This window comes from Oenanthe melanoleuca, chromosome 9 (assembly GCF_029582105.1).
Source record: "Oenanthe melanoleuca isolate GR-GAL-2019-014 chromosome 9, OMel1.0, whole genome shotgun sequence".
In the NCBI taxonomy this organism is placed as follows: domain Eukaryota; kingdom Metazoa; phylum Chordata; class Aves; order Passeriformes; family Muscicapidae; genus Oenanthe; species Oenanthe melanoleuca.
The window spans coordinates 16,593,438-16,610,955 of record NC_079343.1 but is presented as its reverse complement, the minus strand read 5'-3'; the positions used below and the strand labels follow the sequence as shown (position 1 = coordinate 16,610,955).

The following is a 17,518-nucleotide window of genomic DNA, read 5'->3' as shown; positions in this document are numbered from 1 at the left end:
CTGTCAGGGGACAGCTTGGCTTGGCCATCATTCAGGTCAACTAGTGGTGACTGATCTCCTTGCATGGCTTTACATCTACACCAAGGCAGTTTATCCCCTCTATATTTACATTTATCTTCAGGATAGGTTTTATTTGCTGAGTTCCATTTCTTCCTGGTCCAGCATATAAATGCTTTGAGAGCCTAAGAAGACAAGGAAAGATACTGCAAGAGAAATTTATAAGAGTGTTTGTATGTGAAAAGGAGCAAGATTTATTGAATTCTCTGGTTCTTCTTGATCTGTAAAGTACTGGGAACAGCAGCCTTCAGGGAATACTTCAGCTCAGCTCTTTCAGAGATAGGTAGGAATTTGGAGGAAGGAAAAAAAAGTTAAAAGTTTTAAAAAGAAGAATAGAAAAGAGACTTATAGCACACGTACCTAATCCAGTTGAGATCTTTGTGTCAGAAGTTTTGGTGATGGCTCATTCTTTTGTCTGAAATTACTCATCTTCCTCCTTTGTTTGAAGCACTGAAGGCTCATGGATTGTAGGCAGCAAGGATGAGTTGTGGCTTCTGCAGTCACCTCCTGTGCAGTCCTGGTGCTGCTACCAGTGACTTCTCACTCACATCACCACTGTGAGCATTCATCACAGTTTTTCACTTGCAGTGAAATAGCCAGGATGGATTTTAGTGGCCTTGCAGGCTCTCTAGAGTGAGCTTGGTTGGAGGCAACATCTAGAGAAGTTATGCAGGGGTCAGCAAACCTGCTCAAGTGCAAGGCAGGAACAGGGTGCTGGAAAGGAGGGTCTGAGTTAGGGGGAATGTCTGTCCAGGTGTGCTTTTTCCCAGTAAAAAGATTTATCTCCACACTTCTTATTTCATTTGTGAGAACTGGCTCATGCAACTTTTAAACACCCAGTAGTGAGAAGATTTAAAAGCCAGACTGATGGGTGGGTCCCAAGGCAAGGCTGAGGAACACTTACATCTCTCGTGGAGGGACTTTGAATATATTTTGTTTAAGGACAGTGGTGCTGTCACTGTATAACCATCTGTAGGTGAGGGAACTGCTACATCAACCACACAGAGTGGCCCAAAGTATTGCAATGGTGTTCATTAATCTTCACTGGCCTGAGAGCTTTGGGTCTGAGGAAGAGGTGTAAGTACCCAGTGCTCAGCTGGCTGACTGGTCCCTGCATCCCACTGCTTTCTCTTTGCCATTACCCTGATTTCCATCATGGAACACTTGTTTGGGAAGTCTTGCTCCTGGTGTCTTGCATCTAGAGGGTGATGATCTGAATGGAGACAAGTTGGGCATTGGGAGGGAGCAAAACTGGTGACAAATTTGTTATCCCATTGTCTAAACTTCCATTTCTGTGTGACTGTCCAAATGGCAGACAGGCTTCAGGAGAGCAGGGATCTTCCCTATCACACCCTGAACACAGGTTTTCTCTCTCAAATCTGATGTTCCAGTGGCCCTAGGGTCTGCCTCAGGGTGCAGCTCTGCAGTTCCTGTGACAGAAATCTTCCTCCCATTTCCCTGTGCTGCCCTTTCCATGTTAGTGATGTGTCTTCCTGTCCAGCCAGGACTTCCCTTTGTGATACACAATAAGCTCTTCTCCTATGGAGCTGTTCTGTTCAAAGGGATCTGTGTGTGCTTTTGTAAGGTGAGGGAAGGTCTTTCATCTCTGGAGAGGACCCAGGTGGTAAACATGCACCCAGGAGAAGAATGACCCAAAGCAGAAACACATCCAAAGGTTTTAAGTTCATGGCCTTCTGGTGCCTTTGCTGTAAACATCCTCTGCTTCTCACAGTGCTGCTCCTGTCTGAGCAAGTGCAGCCCTGGCATTTCATTATCCTCTGGGAGTCTCCCAGGTTCACCTCTTGCAAATTGTGAGGAGCACTAGGATATCTCTGCATCACCTGCATCTCTGGGACAAGAGGAAATGGCTTCAAGTTGCACCAGGGGAAGTTTAGATTGGCTCTTAGGAAAAATTTCTTCACGGAAAGAGTTGTCAGGCACTGGAACAAGCTGCCTGAGGAAGCAGTTGAGTCACCACTCCTGGAGGGATTTAAAAGATGAGTAGATGTGGTGCTCAGGGATGTGGTTTAGTGCTGGACTTGGCAGTGCAAGGTTTACAGTTGGACTCGTTGATCTTAAAGGTCTTTTCCAACCTAAACGATTCTGTGATTACTGAAACAACAACAACAAAAGAAGAGCCAAGCACATCTTGTAGCTCCCTCTGGGAAATGTGATGTCCTTGGAAATATTAGAAACTGAATCCCAGGGTGATATTTCTGCAGCCAGTGTGTCCTGCTGAGCTACAGCTGTGAGAGGGATGAGAAATACGAGGCAATGTGACAAGTCAGTTTTCTGCTCCAAAGGCAAAGGGGCAGGTTACATTTATGGTGGTATTTGTATAGAAAAACACATCTGTCCATGGGCTTTGTTTTCTTTTTATGGGCTTTTGAGAAGGGGTTGATCTTTTGCTCTCACAGGCTGCTTGTTTCTCCTCTGATGCTGGTCAGAAATGGGTGATAGTAACTGATTTTTGGGGTTTTTTTTACCCTTCACATTTAAGGAAACCTTCCTCTGTTCTCTCATAAATGCTGGCAGCTCACTGTGTGCTGATTGGAAACAGTCAGTGCTGCACTGGCAGAGCTGGCTGAGGCCAAGGTTGAAGCTGCAGAAGCCTGAGTCATGTCGTGAAGCAGATCAGCTTTTAATTACAATTTCTAGTGCACTTTTTAAGCAGTCTTGTGGAAATGCTGTGCAGAAGCATTTGAATTAAAAATGTAAAGAAATTTTGTTGACTTTTTTTTTCTTGTTAAGTCTTCTGGGAAAACAAAAGCCCTTTACTCTAGAAAAAAAATAATTAAGAATTTATAGACCGCAGTTGTTTGAAGATGCAAATGCAGAGTACGGCTGTGTGAGGAACAACTGGTATGTCTCTACACTTAGGCAAGGCTTTGGAGGCTTTTTGCAATATGGCATCACTCACTGTATCATCTTTATGGGGTAACTGTAGTATTATTTTGCCCATTTTACTGGAAAATAACATTGAGCAGCTAAGAGCCCAGAGTCTCACCCAAGGTTGAGAGCACTTGATGGGGATCCAGGAATAGCACCCAGCTGCTTGGCTTGGCCTTGGCCTTGCATCCCAGGAAATTGTCTCACACCACACATCACTGGCTGTGCTTTCTGGCCTTTCTTGGAGTTTAAGACTCCACAGTGCACTTTAAAATCAGCATTAACTCAGTCAAGGCTCAATGTAAAGGCAATTTCTACACCCTGTTAAGTGTATACCAAAACTTACCCCTGACTGTGAGTGTTTGAAGGATTGGGCAAACTGATAGGTTGGGGTTTTTTCCCCTGGAGAAGTGCAGGGAGGTCCTTCCCTGCTCTTGCATGTTGGTGTCTTCTACAAATCACCTTTGCCCACACTGTTATAGGTGAGCAGTCCCTGAATACCAAGCAGCATAACCAAACCAGCATTTTGTCTGACAGCCAGCTCTTGCTGAGGGGAAATATGAGTATGAAAGAACTTTTTAATATGAATGTGCCTGTAACGGTTGGTGACTTTCAGTGCTTAGCAAGCATTGATCCTACTGTGGCCAGATGAGTGGCATGTTGTTCTAGCTGTAGGGAATGGGATTTCTGGGTGGCCTGAGTTGCTTTTAGGTAGGAGCAGGATGCAGCTGGTCCAAGGTGATGCTTCTAAAGCTGTATCTTCCCAACTTCTTTCTCTTAGTACAGCTGAAATTGCAGGTTTGTGGCGTGACTCAGTGCAGTGCCTGGCCTTGGCTCCTTGCTGGCGTGCCTGCAGCATGGCACAGTCCGTGTGGATTAGCTGTGGATGAGGCCTCACACTGAGCTTTTCAGATTTCCACTAAGATCTTTATCCAGTGGAATAAAAGGCCATCACCCCCTGCCCATATGTGTTCTCACTGCAAAGCTGCAGGCAGCCTTCGTGAGCTGCCCACGTTCCTGCAGGCAGCTTTTAGGGCTGCTTTGAGAGCTTTTTTGTCTGCTTTGTTTCACTTTGCAAATAACAGTGAGTAAAATCCATAGCCTTCAGTCGGCTCCTTCAAACTTACAGCATCGATTTGTGTCTGTACATGTTATTGCTCTCTAAGTAGGGCCCTTAATGGCTGGAGAGCCCTCCTGCATTGATAACCACATCAGGCAGTGGCTGCAGGCCCAGAATTGCCAGTTAGTGACATGCTGTGCCAGTGCTGGGCTCGTCCCTCGTGTGCCCAAGTGCTGAAGGTGGCAGGGACACTCGGTCCTTTCTGGCTTCCTCCCACTCATTCCTGAGCTGTACTGTTCCCATGCAATCCCTGGTACTGGCTTAACCTTCCCCTGCTAATCCCAAGTCCTCCTCCTCTTCTCCCTGCTCTCAAATCCCTGGCTCAAGTCCCTCTCTGCTGTGCTGCCTTGTGGCAAGGCTGGATGAGGGTTGTGTGTGGGGCTGGGGAGGGTCTTCTGGTTTGTGGGGTCTTTTAGGGCTCACTCATTTCCTAGAGGAGCCCTTGCACCCCAGTTTCTCTATTCAGCTGAGAAATGGGGACCAGTGAGGAGCCCTGGGTGTCCTTTGCCACGCAAGGGTGGCATCAGGTCTGATTTGCAGGGAAGGCAGGGGAAGGCTGCCTTACTGCCTCATAGAAAAGCTTTTCCTTAGCAGTGCAAGGGTAGGAAATTGCTGCTTGAGAGAGGAGATGTGGAAATGGAGGAGCTGTAGAAGCAGTGCAGTTTAATCTGCTGATCGACGCTGTTGATCCCAGCCCGCAAGGCTGGCTTAGAGGGAGAGCCACAGAGGGGCTGTTCTGCAGCAGGGTCAAAAATCCCATCTTTATCCCAGACAAAGCAGTGAGTGCACATGTCAGAGGTGCAGAGCAAATACAAGGATGAAGGGTCTACATGTCACTCATCAGCCTTCCTTTTCCAATAAGCAGTTCTAAAATTTTGCTACTCAATACCTGACTCACTCGAAACATGGGACAGCATGAAAGCTTTGATGCCTCCCTGTGCAGCCACATTAGTATGGATATCACAGACGATTGCTCTAGGCATGGCTGGAGTAAATCAGTAGAACACAGGCACTGCAAAACGTTTATTGACTCCTGACAGTAAGTGACTCAGGGTAGGATGGGATGGACAATAAGTTGTCAAGGCTGCTCAGGGCAGACAAAAACCCTGGAGGCGAATCTGGATGAAAGGCAGCATGATGTCCATCTGCCTTTGAGGATGTGAGGTCTAAAACTGATATTTGAGCTGACATAGATGGAGAAATGTGCAACACAGGGTCTGCAGTATCTTGAGTTACAAAGTCATTGGGATTAGGGGAGCACTTCAGCCTTCCACAGCACAAGATCTGGGTTATTTATGTCATTCTTACACTCATTTTCCTCACGCTACGACCTCAGTCACCCAAGAGATATATGTGAGACTTTCTGGCAGCTGTGGCATTTTCTCCTAAGTCCCATAAAAATGTAACTACCTTTATCAGCTTGTTCTTGTTACTTCTACCACACTGAGACAGGGACTTGGAGTCAGCTCACGATTGATAAATGAGTGAAGCCTGATTGTATGAAATGTCTCAGGTGCCAGTCAGCCTTGCCACGTGGGCAGCCATCAAGGGGGTTAGATCTGTGCTGATCCAAGTGTTTGCAGGGCTGGAAAAGCTCAAAGGAGGCAGTGGAAAGGTTGTAAGGATGGTTTTCTTAGAAAGTGGTTTAGGGTGACTGGATGTGACTCCTGGCTCATGATGGGAATGTTCAGAATGTTCAGTCATTACTAGCATTGGGACTGGACCTCAGACGTCCCCAAATTTCTACTGGATTTTGGGGTGTTAGGGTTGATGCACAAATGAACTTGTTGGGTTTGTGTTCAGGTTCCTTCCAACAAGCAGAGTGGTGGAGCAGGTGTGGGTGACAGAGGAGAGAGCCCCATTTGATCCCCTCTGCTGAGGTGCCCAGAGAGATCCATGGTGGGATCTCATCCTGAGCCATTGTGTCTGCAGAGAAACGGGGCATGTGGGGCAGCATGGGCAGCTCTACTGTGCTGTGAGCTGAGATTAAAGAATACTGCCCTGTAGCTAGCTGGAGAAACACAGGGAACAGGGAAAACATGGCTGGGGGAGCAGGCTGGGCTGCTCAGTGTCAGCTGGGGTGATTCATGGCAACGTGGACACGGTTGGTTTGTGCCATTGTGTCAATGACATGCAATGGAATCCCTTCATGAAAAGCCATTGACAGCCATAGACTTAAATTTCCTGAATTAAAAGGCCAGGAAAACACCACAAATATTGGGCTTTCCTTCTTACTCAGTTTTCTTTACACAGCAACAAAAAAAAGCACAAAACCCTCAACCAGCTTTAGGTAACAGATGCCTCTGTGTCCCCTGTTGCTGTCTCCTGCCACCAGTGCTGTCCATCTCTGCTGCCAGAGAGGATGCCAAGCACTCAGGTTCACAGAAGGTGGTTCTCCCTTGCTGTTGTTGGTTGAAAAATCACCTTGCACTTCACATGCCACCTCCAAAATTGGATCTTGCTACTATGAAACTAGAGCTGAAGTCAAGCAGATGGCACTGCAGAGGTGTTTCCAGAAACTCCATTTCCCTCACTGTGTGTAGTGTTTTTCCAGAAGGGCCATTTTTAAAACTCAGTTTGCAAGGGAGTTACTGATTTGGGGAATGGCTTAAAGAGCAGGTGACACTTCAGATGTTGAAAAGCAGCTGTTTAATGTGTGGCACAGGTAAGGTACCAAAAACCTGAGGAGGCTGAGGGGTACCTGTGTCTAGCAGTGTTATGGGATGGATTGTCATGGGAGGGAGGCATTTGCAGGCATTAAGCCCCGTCTGCCCTGCAGGAAGGAGCAGGTTAGGAACAATCTCTTTTGAAGGGAATTGTTTATCTTACAAGTACAGAAGAAATAGGAGCAGCTGCCAAAGCATACAGTGTTGTAGAGACTGTGCTGGTGCCCCTGAGCTCTGGACACAGCAGCTTGTTCTCATCCTGAGCTTTTGGTCTGAAGTCATGAGCAGCCCCATTCATTGCATTACATCTCTGGTGCCCTGGGATGCCTTTTCCTGTGTCCTGCACAGAGCCTGCTTCACCTGTGATGGGAGCTGGTGCCTGAAGCTGCTGTGCTCATGCTGGAGTTTGGTTTGAATGTTGAAGCTGGAATGGTTCTGGCCACAGTAAAGCCAAGGTGCCCTGGGACCACACAGAAATGGTTGGCTGTGGCTTGCAGACAGCAAAAGCATGTGGGAATCGGGATCCATGTGGCATCCTGCAGGTGTGACACTCCCTGCTGCCATCCAGAGCTGGCCAGGTCTGTGGTGGCACCCTGGCACAGGTCAGGCAGCAGTGCTCTGGGGACAGGTGCCAGCTGTGGGACAGGCTGGCTCTTGAGAGCCACCCTTGAGAGCCCTGGCTGCTCCAGGCAGTGCATTCCCTGCAGGGCTCAGTGCTTCCACTGGGAGGAACAACCTGGAGCTGCCATCAGGACCTGCCCTGTGTGAAAGGCGCCTTGTGGGTCTCCTGAAGGCAGATTTAATTTTAGTTATGAGTACTGCAGAGTTGAATAGGCAGAGACGTGAAACAGAAGCACAGTGGGGGTGTAAAGGGTGGTAATAACATGGCTGTCATGAACTGCTGTTGTTGGGAACAGGCTGTGCTGCCTCCTTTTAGCTGTGAAAATGTGCACTTGCAGAGGAGCTGGGGCAAAGGGAGGACAGGCTGTGTGGGAGGGGAAGGAGCCCCCCAAGGCCTGGCTGCTGCCCTTGGCAGAGACCCCTGGGGATTGCTCCATGGAGGATCTGGGAACGCTGGGGAAAGGGGCAGAGCTCACGGAGGGCCTGGGGAGGCTGCATGGGGTTCAGTGGTAAATGGTGGCATCCCTTTCCTTCATCCCACTGGTACTCTCTTGAATCCTGCTGCCTTCAGTGTGGGACCAACTCTGAATATTTTCCTGAGACACTGCTTGTCCTTCTGGGGTTTTTTTATACATACATTACTCTTTGTCAGGGATATCTCTCCTTAGTCCTTTGGTGCCTCAGGTTTCCATAGGCTGCTCCTAAACCTCACTTTTGGTGTATATTCTGGCTGTTAATGATTTCCATCTCTCTCTGCTCCCTGCTGTTGGTGCTCAGCCCACTCCTCTTCCAGCCTAGACCTGCTTTTGTTGAGGCTTTGACCTCCCTTTCCCAGAGCAATGTTTGTTCCTGGGCTTTAGGAAAGCCCTGAAAAATGCAGAAGCACGTTGAAATCTGCTCTGCTGCAAGGTTTGCTATGACCATGAAGAGCAAACCTCCAAAAGCTGGATCTTCAAACACTTGTGGGCAAAATCTGTCACAGTCCTTGGAGGTGTGACCGTGGAGGAGATGCACAGCCTGACATGCCCAGTGTGCTGGTGCTGAATGGTGCCACAGAAAGGGGGGATAGGCTTTCTAACCAGTGTTCTTCCCTGGGTGGAAATTAGAAATGGGGCAAGCCATATCTAGAGGAACCATCTGCAGAAGCTTCTGGAAGGTTTTGGCTCTCTGATGCTGATTTTGGACTACTTAAGACAATGGTTTTGTCCATGGAAGAGGTAAACCTGGTTCTTCCTGAGCTGGAGGAGGGAGTCTCCAGCCTCATTTGAACTCCAAGAGGGATGGAGAATGGAATAAGTACAAGCCCTGGTATAAGAGATGTGTTTCACTTTTATAGGGAATATAATACTGTAGTCTTGCTCACCTATAGGCTGTAGTGCATGTTATTTCTGGAGATGAATAATATGCTAATTTAACAATTTAGTTTGGTAATCTAATAATCCTGCCTTGTTTTCTTAACGTCAGAGCTATTGTGGAGCTGCAGTAATGGAATTGCAGCTCTCTGAACTGCAGGGTCCTGATCAGAGCTTGGATTGGTACAGAGGACTGGAAAACACTTCAGTCCAAAGGTCTGCTCTGTTGGGTCAGCTCAGAGTATTAGCTTGGCCCTGTGCAATTAGAGCTGTCTGTGCTGGGAGCAGATTTAGGCTTTTCTGAGGAGAAGCTCTAGTTGTTCAGTTCAAACCGAAGTATTAAAAAAAAATACCCAACTAAGCACCAAAAAGAAAAAAGTCCACTTTGTTTAGTTTCTCTTTGAGTTTTTTGAATGTTTTTCAAGATTTTACTCTTAAAACCATGATAAAGATGACAGGTGGATTGCTGTGAGTGAAATTTGTGTTTGTCCCTCCCAGTGAAAGATCTTCTGCTCTCCAGAAATAGCCCAAAGGAAGGTAACTGGTGGGGCAGAGGTGAAGATCTGTGCTCAAGTGAGCAGCCAGTGTTCTGCAGGAGAGCCCAGGAGAGCAGAGGTGTGACTCTGGAGCCTCAGCTGGCCACCAAGTGAGATGTCAAACACTGCATGCAGCTTTTTTGTGTCATAGGTTTTTCATTTCTGGTGTCAAAGCCTTGGAGTTTCAGGTGTGCCATGTTTACTGGAGGATGCCATTTGCAGAGTATTGGAGTCTGGGGAAACAGGGACTGGTTGAAGTGGAGTTTGCCCAAGTGGACAGGAACTGCAACAAGTCAGTCGTGTTCCTTTGATGCCTTGAGGCAGTGGGATCACTCTGAAGCTCTGCAAATCTGTTTGTAAGCCCAGGAAATGATGGAGAGATGAAAGGGTGTGGAGGGAAGGAATGACACAGACATTGTGGTCAGCTCCTGCTGTAGTAAAGCAGAGATGGGGCTGAATCCCTGGGCAGGGTTAGGACTGGTCCCCAGTCTGGCTTGAAATCCCCCTCCCAGTACTGGAGTTATGTGCAGGCAGCAACAATAAGGTTTGGCCCTTGATGGCTCTGTTTTAATCAAAGAGATATGTTACTCTTTGTTAAAATAAACATTTTCCCTATCCTGGTACATGACTCAGTTTTTCTTATGCTGGCCTCCAATGTTTTAACTACCTTCTCAGATACATGGATTTATTTCAGATGTGTTTGAAGAGATCTGTAAACCAAGTGCAAAGCTTGTGTATGTCATTTTTAGCCAGCTTGTTTTGGAGATTGCTGAATTTTCACACTAGAATTAGCTTATTTTTTACATCAGTAAGTATTTTAACCCCTCAGACTAGTTGGAGAGGGGATTTTGGCGCCCTCAGGATTGCTTTCAATGGGAAACCAAGTACATAAATGTGCCTGCAGTCTGTAAAAGCTGAGAACAAATCATGCCAGGTGCTATAAAATGATTTAATGTACAGCAGGATGGCAGTTCAGATTCACGGCTCCTGTTGGAAGACAAAGCTCCTTCTCCCAGGAAAAATTGGATGCAGTTTTCAGTGCATTAGTGCTGAAGTGCCTTCATGCTAAAAGGATTACCTTGAACTACAGAAAAATGAGGAGCTGGCAGGACCTAGATCATGGAGCTGTGAGAAGTTCTGGCCCATCCCAGGAGATGTTCACTGCAGAAGGTCTTGGATGCTGAAACAGAGTCTGGAGATGAGAGTCACCAGTGGACACCTTGAATGGGGCATGTGCAGAAGAAGGGCTGGGCAAAGAGTTTTTTGTAGCATTTACCAAAAACTATATGTGAACACAGAAAAGTGAACTGGTGACTTCTAACCTGGTAAAACCTCCAGTATCCTGTGCCTGTTGTAGGAAGAATTTGCAGGATGTGGTGATGCTGAGGATGTGCTGGGTTTGAAAGCAGGGTTTGGACAGTAGAATGAGTAGTTGTTGGGCTGTTGGCACCAGGCTCAGAAATTTTAACTGCAACAGAAATGTAATGGAATAAATTTATCTGGGAGGCTTCTCTGCTGCCAAACTGGTAATATTTGGACTTTTATGAGACTTTTGTTGTTTGTCTCAGTTCACTGGGATTTCTGTGTGAGACACAGTGTTCCTCAGTGGTGAGGGCTGGCATTGTGGTCTGGTCCCAGCAGGGCTGTGCATGTTGAAATTTCAGCAGTGCACCCTAATCCCTCTCATTTTAATATTTACATGCAGCATGAGTAAGGGCAGTGCAAAATGGTTGGGTTGTGTTTTGCTATGAAGTATCAGACATATAACATGGTTATTCCATTTAGTGGCTGCAGTGGAGATTTTGTATGCATGGGGCATTGGAGGCTGCATGTCCAGGCTGGGAAGTGTAAGAGATGTTGCTCTGCCTGGCAGAAGGAAATGGGAGCTCTGCATTTCCCAACAAAGTGACAGTTCTGGTTGTGTCCCACTGCCTGCAGCAGGTGGTGGGTCATTTATTTTGTTGGATGAATAAAAGCCAACAGCACAAGTTAAGTAAATATGATGGAATACATTTCTGGGTACAGAAATTGCAGTTTTTGCTTAGAGGTGAAATCCATTCTTGTGCAAGGAAAAATTTAAAAAAGCAACAATCAATCATCCTCTTTCTGTCCTTAAAATGTGGACTGGAATTTTGGGCCAAGATATGTAGTTGCTGTCTACAAAGGCTGATATTGAGGCCAGGGTTTATTTATTTAGTAAACATAATGCCTGAATGCATCAATTGATGTTTAAAAGTATTTACCAATGTTCTCGTTGTGTGCTGGTCCATTACACTTTATGGAGTGTGAGGACCACAACCTTTGAAGAAAAAACTCATGGTGCTTGCTTCATTTGTAGAAATTAGTTTTAATACTTGACATTATCAAGTTAGTGATAGTTGATATAACATTTTGAGAGTAATTAGGAGCATGAATTTATGCTCAGATGGATGTTTAATTAAAATTTGTGACAGCTTTGAAGATCATGCTTGAATAATCCTGAGGCTGACATGTGGGTTTGTACCCAAGTGAACCTTGACAGTGAATCCCAGTCCTCCTTTGTAGCTTTCTTACAGCAGCACAGATTAACACTGGACAACTTAACACTTGACATTAATTAATTCCCAGTTTTGGCTTTGGCAGAGGGGGTTCCACTTCCTGATCCAACTGGATGCTTTGGAGGGACTGCAGGGGCCTGGGTGCTTCTGGTCTTGCTTCCAGGCTCTGGGCACAGCACTGGAATCTGCATGCCCAGGGTGCCAGAGGTGGCTGATGCTGTGAGAGGGATTTATTGCTGCTGTGGCATCTTTTAAGGTCTACAGGTTGGATGTTGATTTAATTCCTCTGTTTCATCTCTCATTCCAGTTCTTGGTGTCTTCCTCCAGCCTGTCTGTATCTTTATTGCAATTTCAAGAACACCTGCAGTAGGGTAAAAATCAGCTGGGTTTTCTAGACTATTTATGAAGGTTTCACAGCAAGTCTCAGTGCTGAGCAGTAGGTTGAATTAAAAGGGATGGTTGACTGGTGAGGAGATGCCTGTTTTCCCTGGATGGCTTCATCTTCCAGGGTGAAGCTGTGCAATCCATAGTCATGAAAAAAGTACAGAAAAAGCAAACCTTTGCTACAATATCCCAGGGTGAACACTTACTGGTTCTACACCGCCTGATTTTTGCGTGACTAAGTGCCCCTCATGGCTTACATTTACATATGTTTCTGAGTGGTTTATTTTGTTTTGGTAAATGCTTACATGATATTTAGTTCTTACCATTATCTGTAAATATTTGGGAGGAGGCAACAGATTCCTGGGAGAAGGATGATGTGGACACATAGGGATCTCTTTCCCCTTGGTTGGTACTGAAGGAAGCAGGAGCACTTCACCATGGCAGAGCTGGGGCATTTCCCTTAAAATACAAGCTGAGGGGCTGATGCATCATGCGAAGGCAGGTATAACTCCTAAATCCATGATTTGAATGCCCCAGCTTGCTTTCCCCTCCTCCAGCTCACAGGAGATGGGGCGTGCCATGGTCCAAGTGTTTACCCTGCTGGTGCTCTGTGGCTTTAATTAAAGTGTCAGTACACGTGGGGACTTCCTGGGCAAGCCACCAGGGACAAATTTAGGAAGAGGAGGATTTGTTTCTGCAGATCATGCTGTCTGAATAGATGGTGTCTAGTGACATGCCCCTCCTTCCTGACAGCAACATCCAGGGGATGCTTCAGCCACAGCCTGGGACTGGTTTTATTACTTTTTATGTTGCACATACTTTAAAATAAAGCTCTTTTTCCACTGTTAGAACATGGGTTTGCTTGGGACATATAAATTGTGGTAATAAATGAGCGAGGAGCCCTGGTGGGTGAATTGGCTTCCTGGTGAAGTCATAAATTTGGAGAGGATGATGTTGCCTTGCTCCACAGCCGGCGCGTGGGTTTGCATCCCAGCGCCGTGCCTGGAAACCTGAGGGACCAGGGAGAGGTTCCCATGCCTGCTAATCCAGGGTTCTTGAGCTGAGATGGTGTGAAAGACCATCTCCAGTCTGCAGGAGGGCTGGGAGACCTGACACAAACCCCAGCTCATCAACACACACACTGCTGTGGGGCAGCAGGAGCCTGCAATTCAGGAAAAGCTTCAATTTTTCCCTGTTTGTGCCAAGCTGCAGCTTGACCCCTCTTCGCCTCTGCTCCTGCCTCTGTCCTTGGTGTGTTAGTTACCAGTGCTGCAGGGCAGGAGCTGCCATTCCCTCAGTGTCTTCCACACCACAGCTCACATGATGGGGCCTTGGGAGCTCCCATAGTAAATAGGGATGTCAACTGGGAAATGGGGATGCTTCCCTTTGCCTCACAACTCTCCTGTTAGGATCAGCATTTGCTGGCTTTCCTGGAGGAAAAACATCTTTTCCTCAGGCTGCCTGGTTTGGAAGCAGAGCACGTCCTCCAGCTGGGGGTGGGAATGATTTGATATGAACAATTTGGATATGATGTTGGGTGATCCATTTCTCGGGGAAGGAGGAAAGACTGGGAATTGCCTTGTTTGATAGCAGTTGTGTTGGTTTTAAGACATCATAAATAGTTGGAGCTCTTTTATATTTTCACCATCTCTCCCAGGCATTTTCCCATTAGGATTAATGTAGTCAAGCACTGTGCAACAAACTGTTCATTGCAGTGATTTGCTGATTTTTTTGGTTGCTGAAAATTTTAAAAATCTTTCTAGCCTGCTAACAAGTCTTTCTGTAAATAAATAAATTACTGATCAGAGTGAGTATGTCCTGCAGGTCAGGGGTCCCTGGTGTGTCCCCAGGTCCATGAGAGCTGGGATGGGACCCCAGTGGACTGAAGGCAGTGTGGGTACCCCAGCCAGCACATTCCCATCATCTCAGCTCCAGCAGCCCATTTCCAGCCGAGTCATGCTCTGTGCTCAGGAGAGGCCCTGAGCTGGTATGTTGTGCATGGCTGAGCATTAAAGGGTATTTCCAGCACTTGTTTGCCAGGAAAATACAGCACTGAAGGCCCTGTACTAATTAATTGTAATGGCAGGAGGAAGGGGAGGGAATTGCTTTCTCATCATGGCTGCTGTGAAGATGCTCTTGAAAAAGCAACAAATACTGTGTGGATGCTGGCAGGGCGAGGAGATTGTTTAAGGGTATTGATCACTGTGAGGAAAGCATTGTCACTGAGCAAAACCAAACAAATTTCTCCCTTTTCTTTTGCAGGGTCGTCATGTTAAAACAGGCCAGCTTGCTGCTATTAAGGTTATGGACGTCACCGGGGTAATGTATCCTCCTCCTCCTGCATCCTTGAATTACAGATAAGAGGGGAAAGGGGATGGGGTGTGATAATCTGTGGGGGTGGGTGAGAGACTGATGTTCCTGGGAAGTAACTGCCATTGTCTTAATTTTGTGATATGTGCCCTTAAGAGGTTTTAGTTTTAATAAATATGTGAGGAAAAAATAAATCTGGAAGAGTTTTGGAGATGAAGTACTTTTACACTGAAACAAGCAGCATCCAGATCCAGCAGTGGCTCTTCTAAATACCCTAATAAATTCTGAAGGAAATCATAGAAACATTTGGGTTGGAAGGGACCTTAAAGATCATCCAGTTCCAATCCCTGCCATGGGACACCTTCCACTGTCCCAGGCTGCTCCAAGCCTCATCCAGCCTGATCTTGGACACTCCAGGGATGGGGCAGCCACAGCTTCTCTGGGAAACCCGTGCCAGGGCCTCACGACTATCACAGAGAAGAATTTCTTCCCGGTATCCCATTTAACCCTGCCCCTTATCAGTTTAAAGCTGTTCCCTCTTGTCCTTTTGCACATGACCTTGTCAAAAGTAGCAACAGGATTGTGTATTCATAACTCATTTCTGTTTCCCTGCATCTGTGATTTTCACTGAAGAGCTTTTGTTCACCAAAAGTATGTTGCAATTATTGTCATGAATAACTTCACGAGGCAAGTTGAATAATTCCTGTGCATCCTACTGATAAAGAGGAAAGAAATCGCACCACCCTCGTCTCAAAGATGGCTCTTTTGAAACTTGTGTCTGACTGAGAACCAACAATTTACAAATCGTTAAATGAATAACAAAATTGAGGGGAAAGGATGGTTTCACCATTTCCCAGTTACCACAAAAGAAAAAATGAGTTGCTATGATCTAAAGATGTTGCTTTATTTTGGAGCATGGCGTGAAGGTGCTTTTTGTTGAGTGGTTTTTTTTTCCAAGTGCAGTACTATCCCTCCCAAAGTTCCTGCACTGGAAACAATGCCAAGCTTAAGAGTAAAAATGTGTTTTGTCTTTTTTTTTTTTTTTTTTGACTGGAATAACACATTTCAAAATTAAGACTCAATCACAATCTTCCCACCTTAATTTTTGAGTTGATGTTTTAATAGCTTTCAGGAGCTCAGGACATGCAGAAATGACTTTGTGAAAGCAGTCAGCTGGCCTTGGGAATCTGTTTTGAAATGCTTTAGTTGCTGTGGTGTGGTATTAATATCTATGGGACCTTCATCCAGGTTATTTTTGGTGCTAGCAGGTGAAGTGGTGTGTGGAATAAGTCTGTAAATGTGAATGAGATTTGTTCCTGTTTACTTGTAGTATCTACAAGTGCCATTTATCTAGTTCCCATGGGAAGCAGGCTCTAAGGGAATAGGCAGACCCACCAAGCATAAACCCATGGCATAAATAGCAGTGAAATTCCCACGGGATGAAGTCTGATGTGTTAGAATGAATTTTGGCTGAGAAATCAAAATATTACTCTGAGGCCAAACACAGGCTTAAATTTGAATTCACACTTTATTCAATGCTTTTCAAATACCATCACTTCCAAGGAAAGATATTGGAGAAAAGTCCCTGAAATCTGATACTGCCCAATAATAATTTCATACACATCTTTAAGTTGATGTACCTGATCTAAGACTTTGCCTTGTAAAGCTGGGCTTCATGTCTGAATGTACAAGGTGTAAATCAGATATTTGTCATGGGATATGGCTTTTGGATGTTTAATTGTTTTCCCCTTAGGCTGCTTTTAGGCAGGGAAGGCTCATTCAGGGCAGGATCAGGCTCGGGCAGGATGGGCAGTGACCATGGTGCAGGCAGTGCTAACCTGTGCTCTGGTAGGGGATGTCTGTGCTTCATAGCTCTGGCTGCTGAAGGCACCTCTAGAGCAGGAATGATCCTGGGAATTGCTTCTGGAGGAGTTTCTAATGCTGATCCTGCATTGTGCCTACAGCCATGGTTGGCACCTGCTCCAGGCTCAGTGCAAGTGCTGCTGCTGCAAACCCAAACTCTGACCTTCAGCTCCTCCTCACACACAGTTTCAGAGCTGCTGCTGCTTCATTTGCTCCTGACCTTCCATCCCACCTGTTTTTCCAGGATACCCCTGATGACAGTGTGTCTTTGAGAAGTCAGCAGAGAACAGAATTAGTGGGGTCATCCCAGCCTTAGCCATCTGCAGCTTTTGGAGTGTAAAGCCCAGGCTGGATGGGGCTCTGAGCAACCTGGTCTAGAGTGGAAGGTGTTCCTGCCCATGGGGATGGAACTAGGTGATCTTTAAGGTTTCTTCCAGCCCCCAAAGCATGATGATTCTGTGTTCAGTGAGCTCCCAGACAGTGTTTCTTCCTGACCACATGCTTTGCACTAACCCTGACAGGCTCCTGACAATGATGCTTTGTTTAACTCATCTCTGCTCTTACTAATTATCTGTTAGGGAAGATTGCAGAATAGAGGCCCTCAAATTGCAGCACTTCATCAGTTTGGGCAGCTGCTCTCTCTGAGCTAAGAGTTCAGATTTGTTTTCCAGGGGCTGGTCCTGCTATGTGCTGCATGACCTACATCCAGCAGTGGATGTAGCAGAATCAGTTGATGGAGGCAAAGTGAGGCAGCAAAGCCTGGCCTGTGGCTTTAGTTGGGTTTGGGATTGGAGTAGTTGCAGCAGCTTGCTGTGATGATTCTATTTTCTTCCCTACCTTTCTGGATTTGCTGGGGATGATCACTCTCAATAGTCCTGCTTGGAGCAGGAGTTTGGGCTGGAGCCCCCAAGCCTGGCTATCCACAGATCTTATGCTTTGGAGGGTTTTTCCACCCCTTTAGAGTTCTTCAACTTGAAGACAGAGTCAAAACTTTAGAACAAGTGTCCCTCTGGCTTGCCTCCATTTATTCCTAGAGAGCCAGGCATGAATTGAAGGATGGCTGAAAAGCTGACCGGTACTCAGAGAGCTGGAGGGATTTTGTGCTGAGTGCTGCTCCTTGCTCCCAGCACTGTTGAGCATCCAGCTGCTTTTTAGATGCTGTTGCAAAGGGCTTCAATTAGTA

General features: G+C 46.3%; 1 protein-coding gene across 5 annotated transcripts in view; it reads left to right on the top strand.

The window, feature by feature from the left end:
• The window catches only part of TNIK (TRAF2 and NCK interacting kinase), a 148,333-nt gene that overhangs the window by 61,393 nt on the left and 69,422 nt on the right, over positions 1 to 17,518 (top strand). For all 5 annotated transcript variants that reach the window (XM_056498759.1, XM_056498756.1, XM_056498758.1 and 2 more), the window contains exon 3: positions 14,425 to 14,481. In XM_056498759.1, the coding sequence (XP_056354734.1) occupies positions 14,425 to 14,481 (57 nt within the window). The remainder of the gene's footprint in view (positions 1 to 14,424; positions 14,482 to 17,518) is intronic.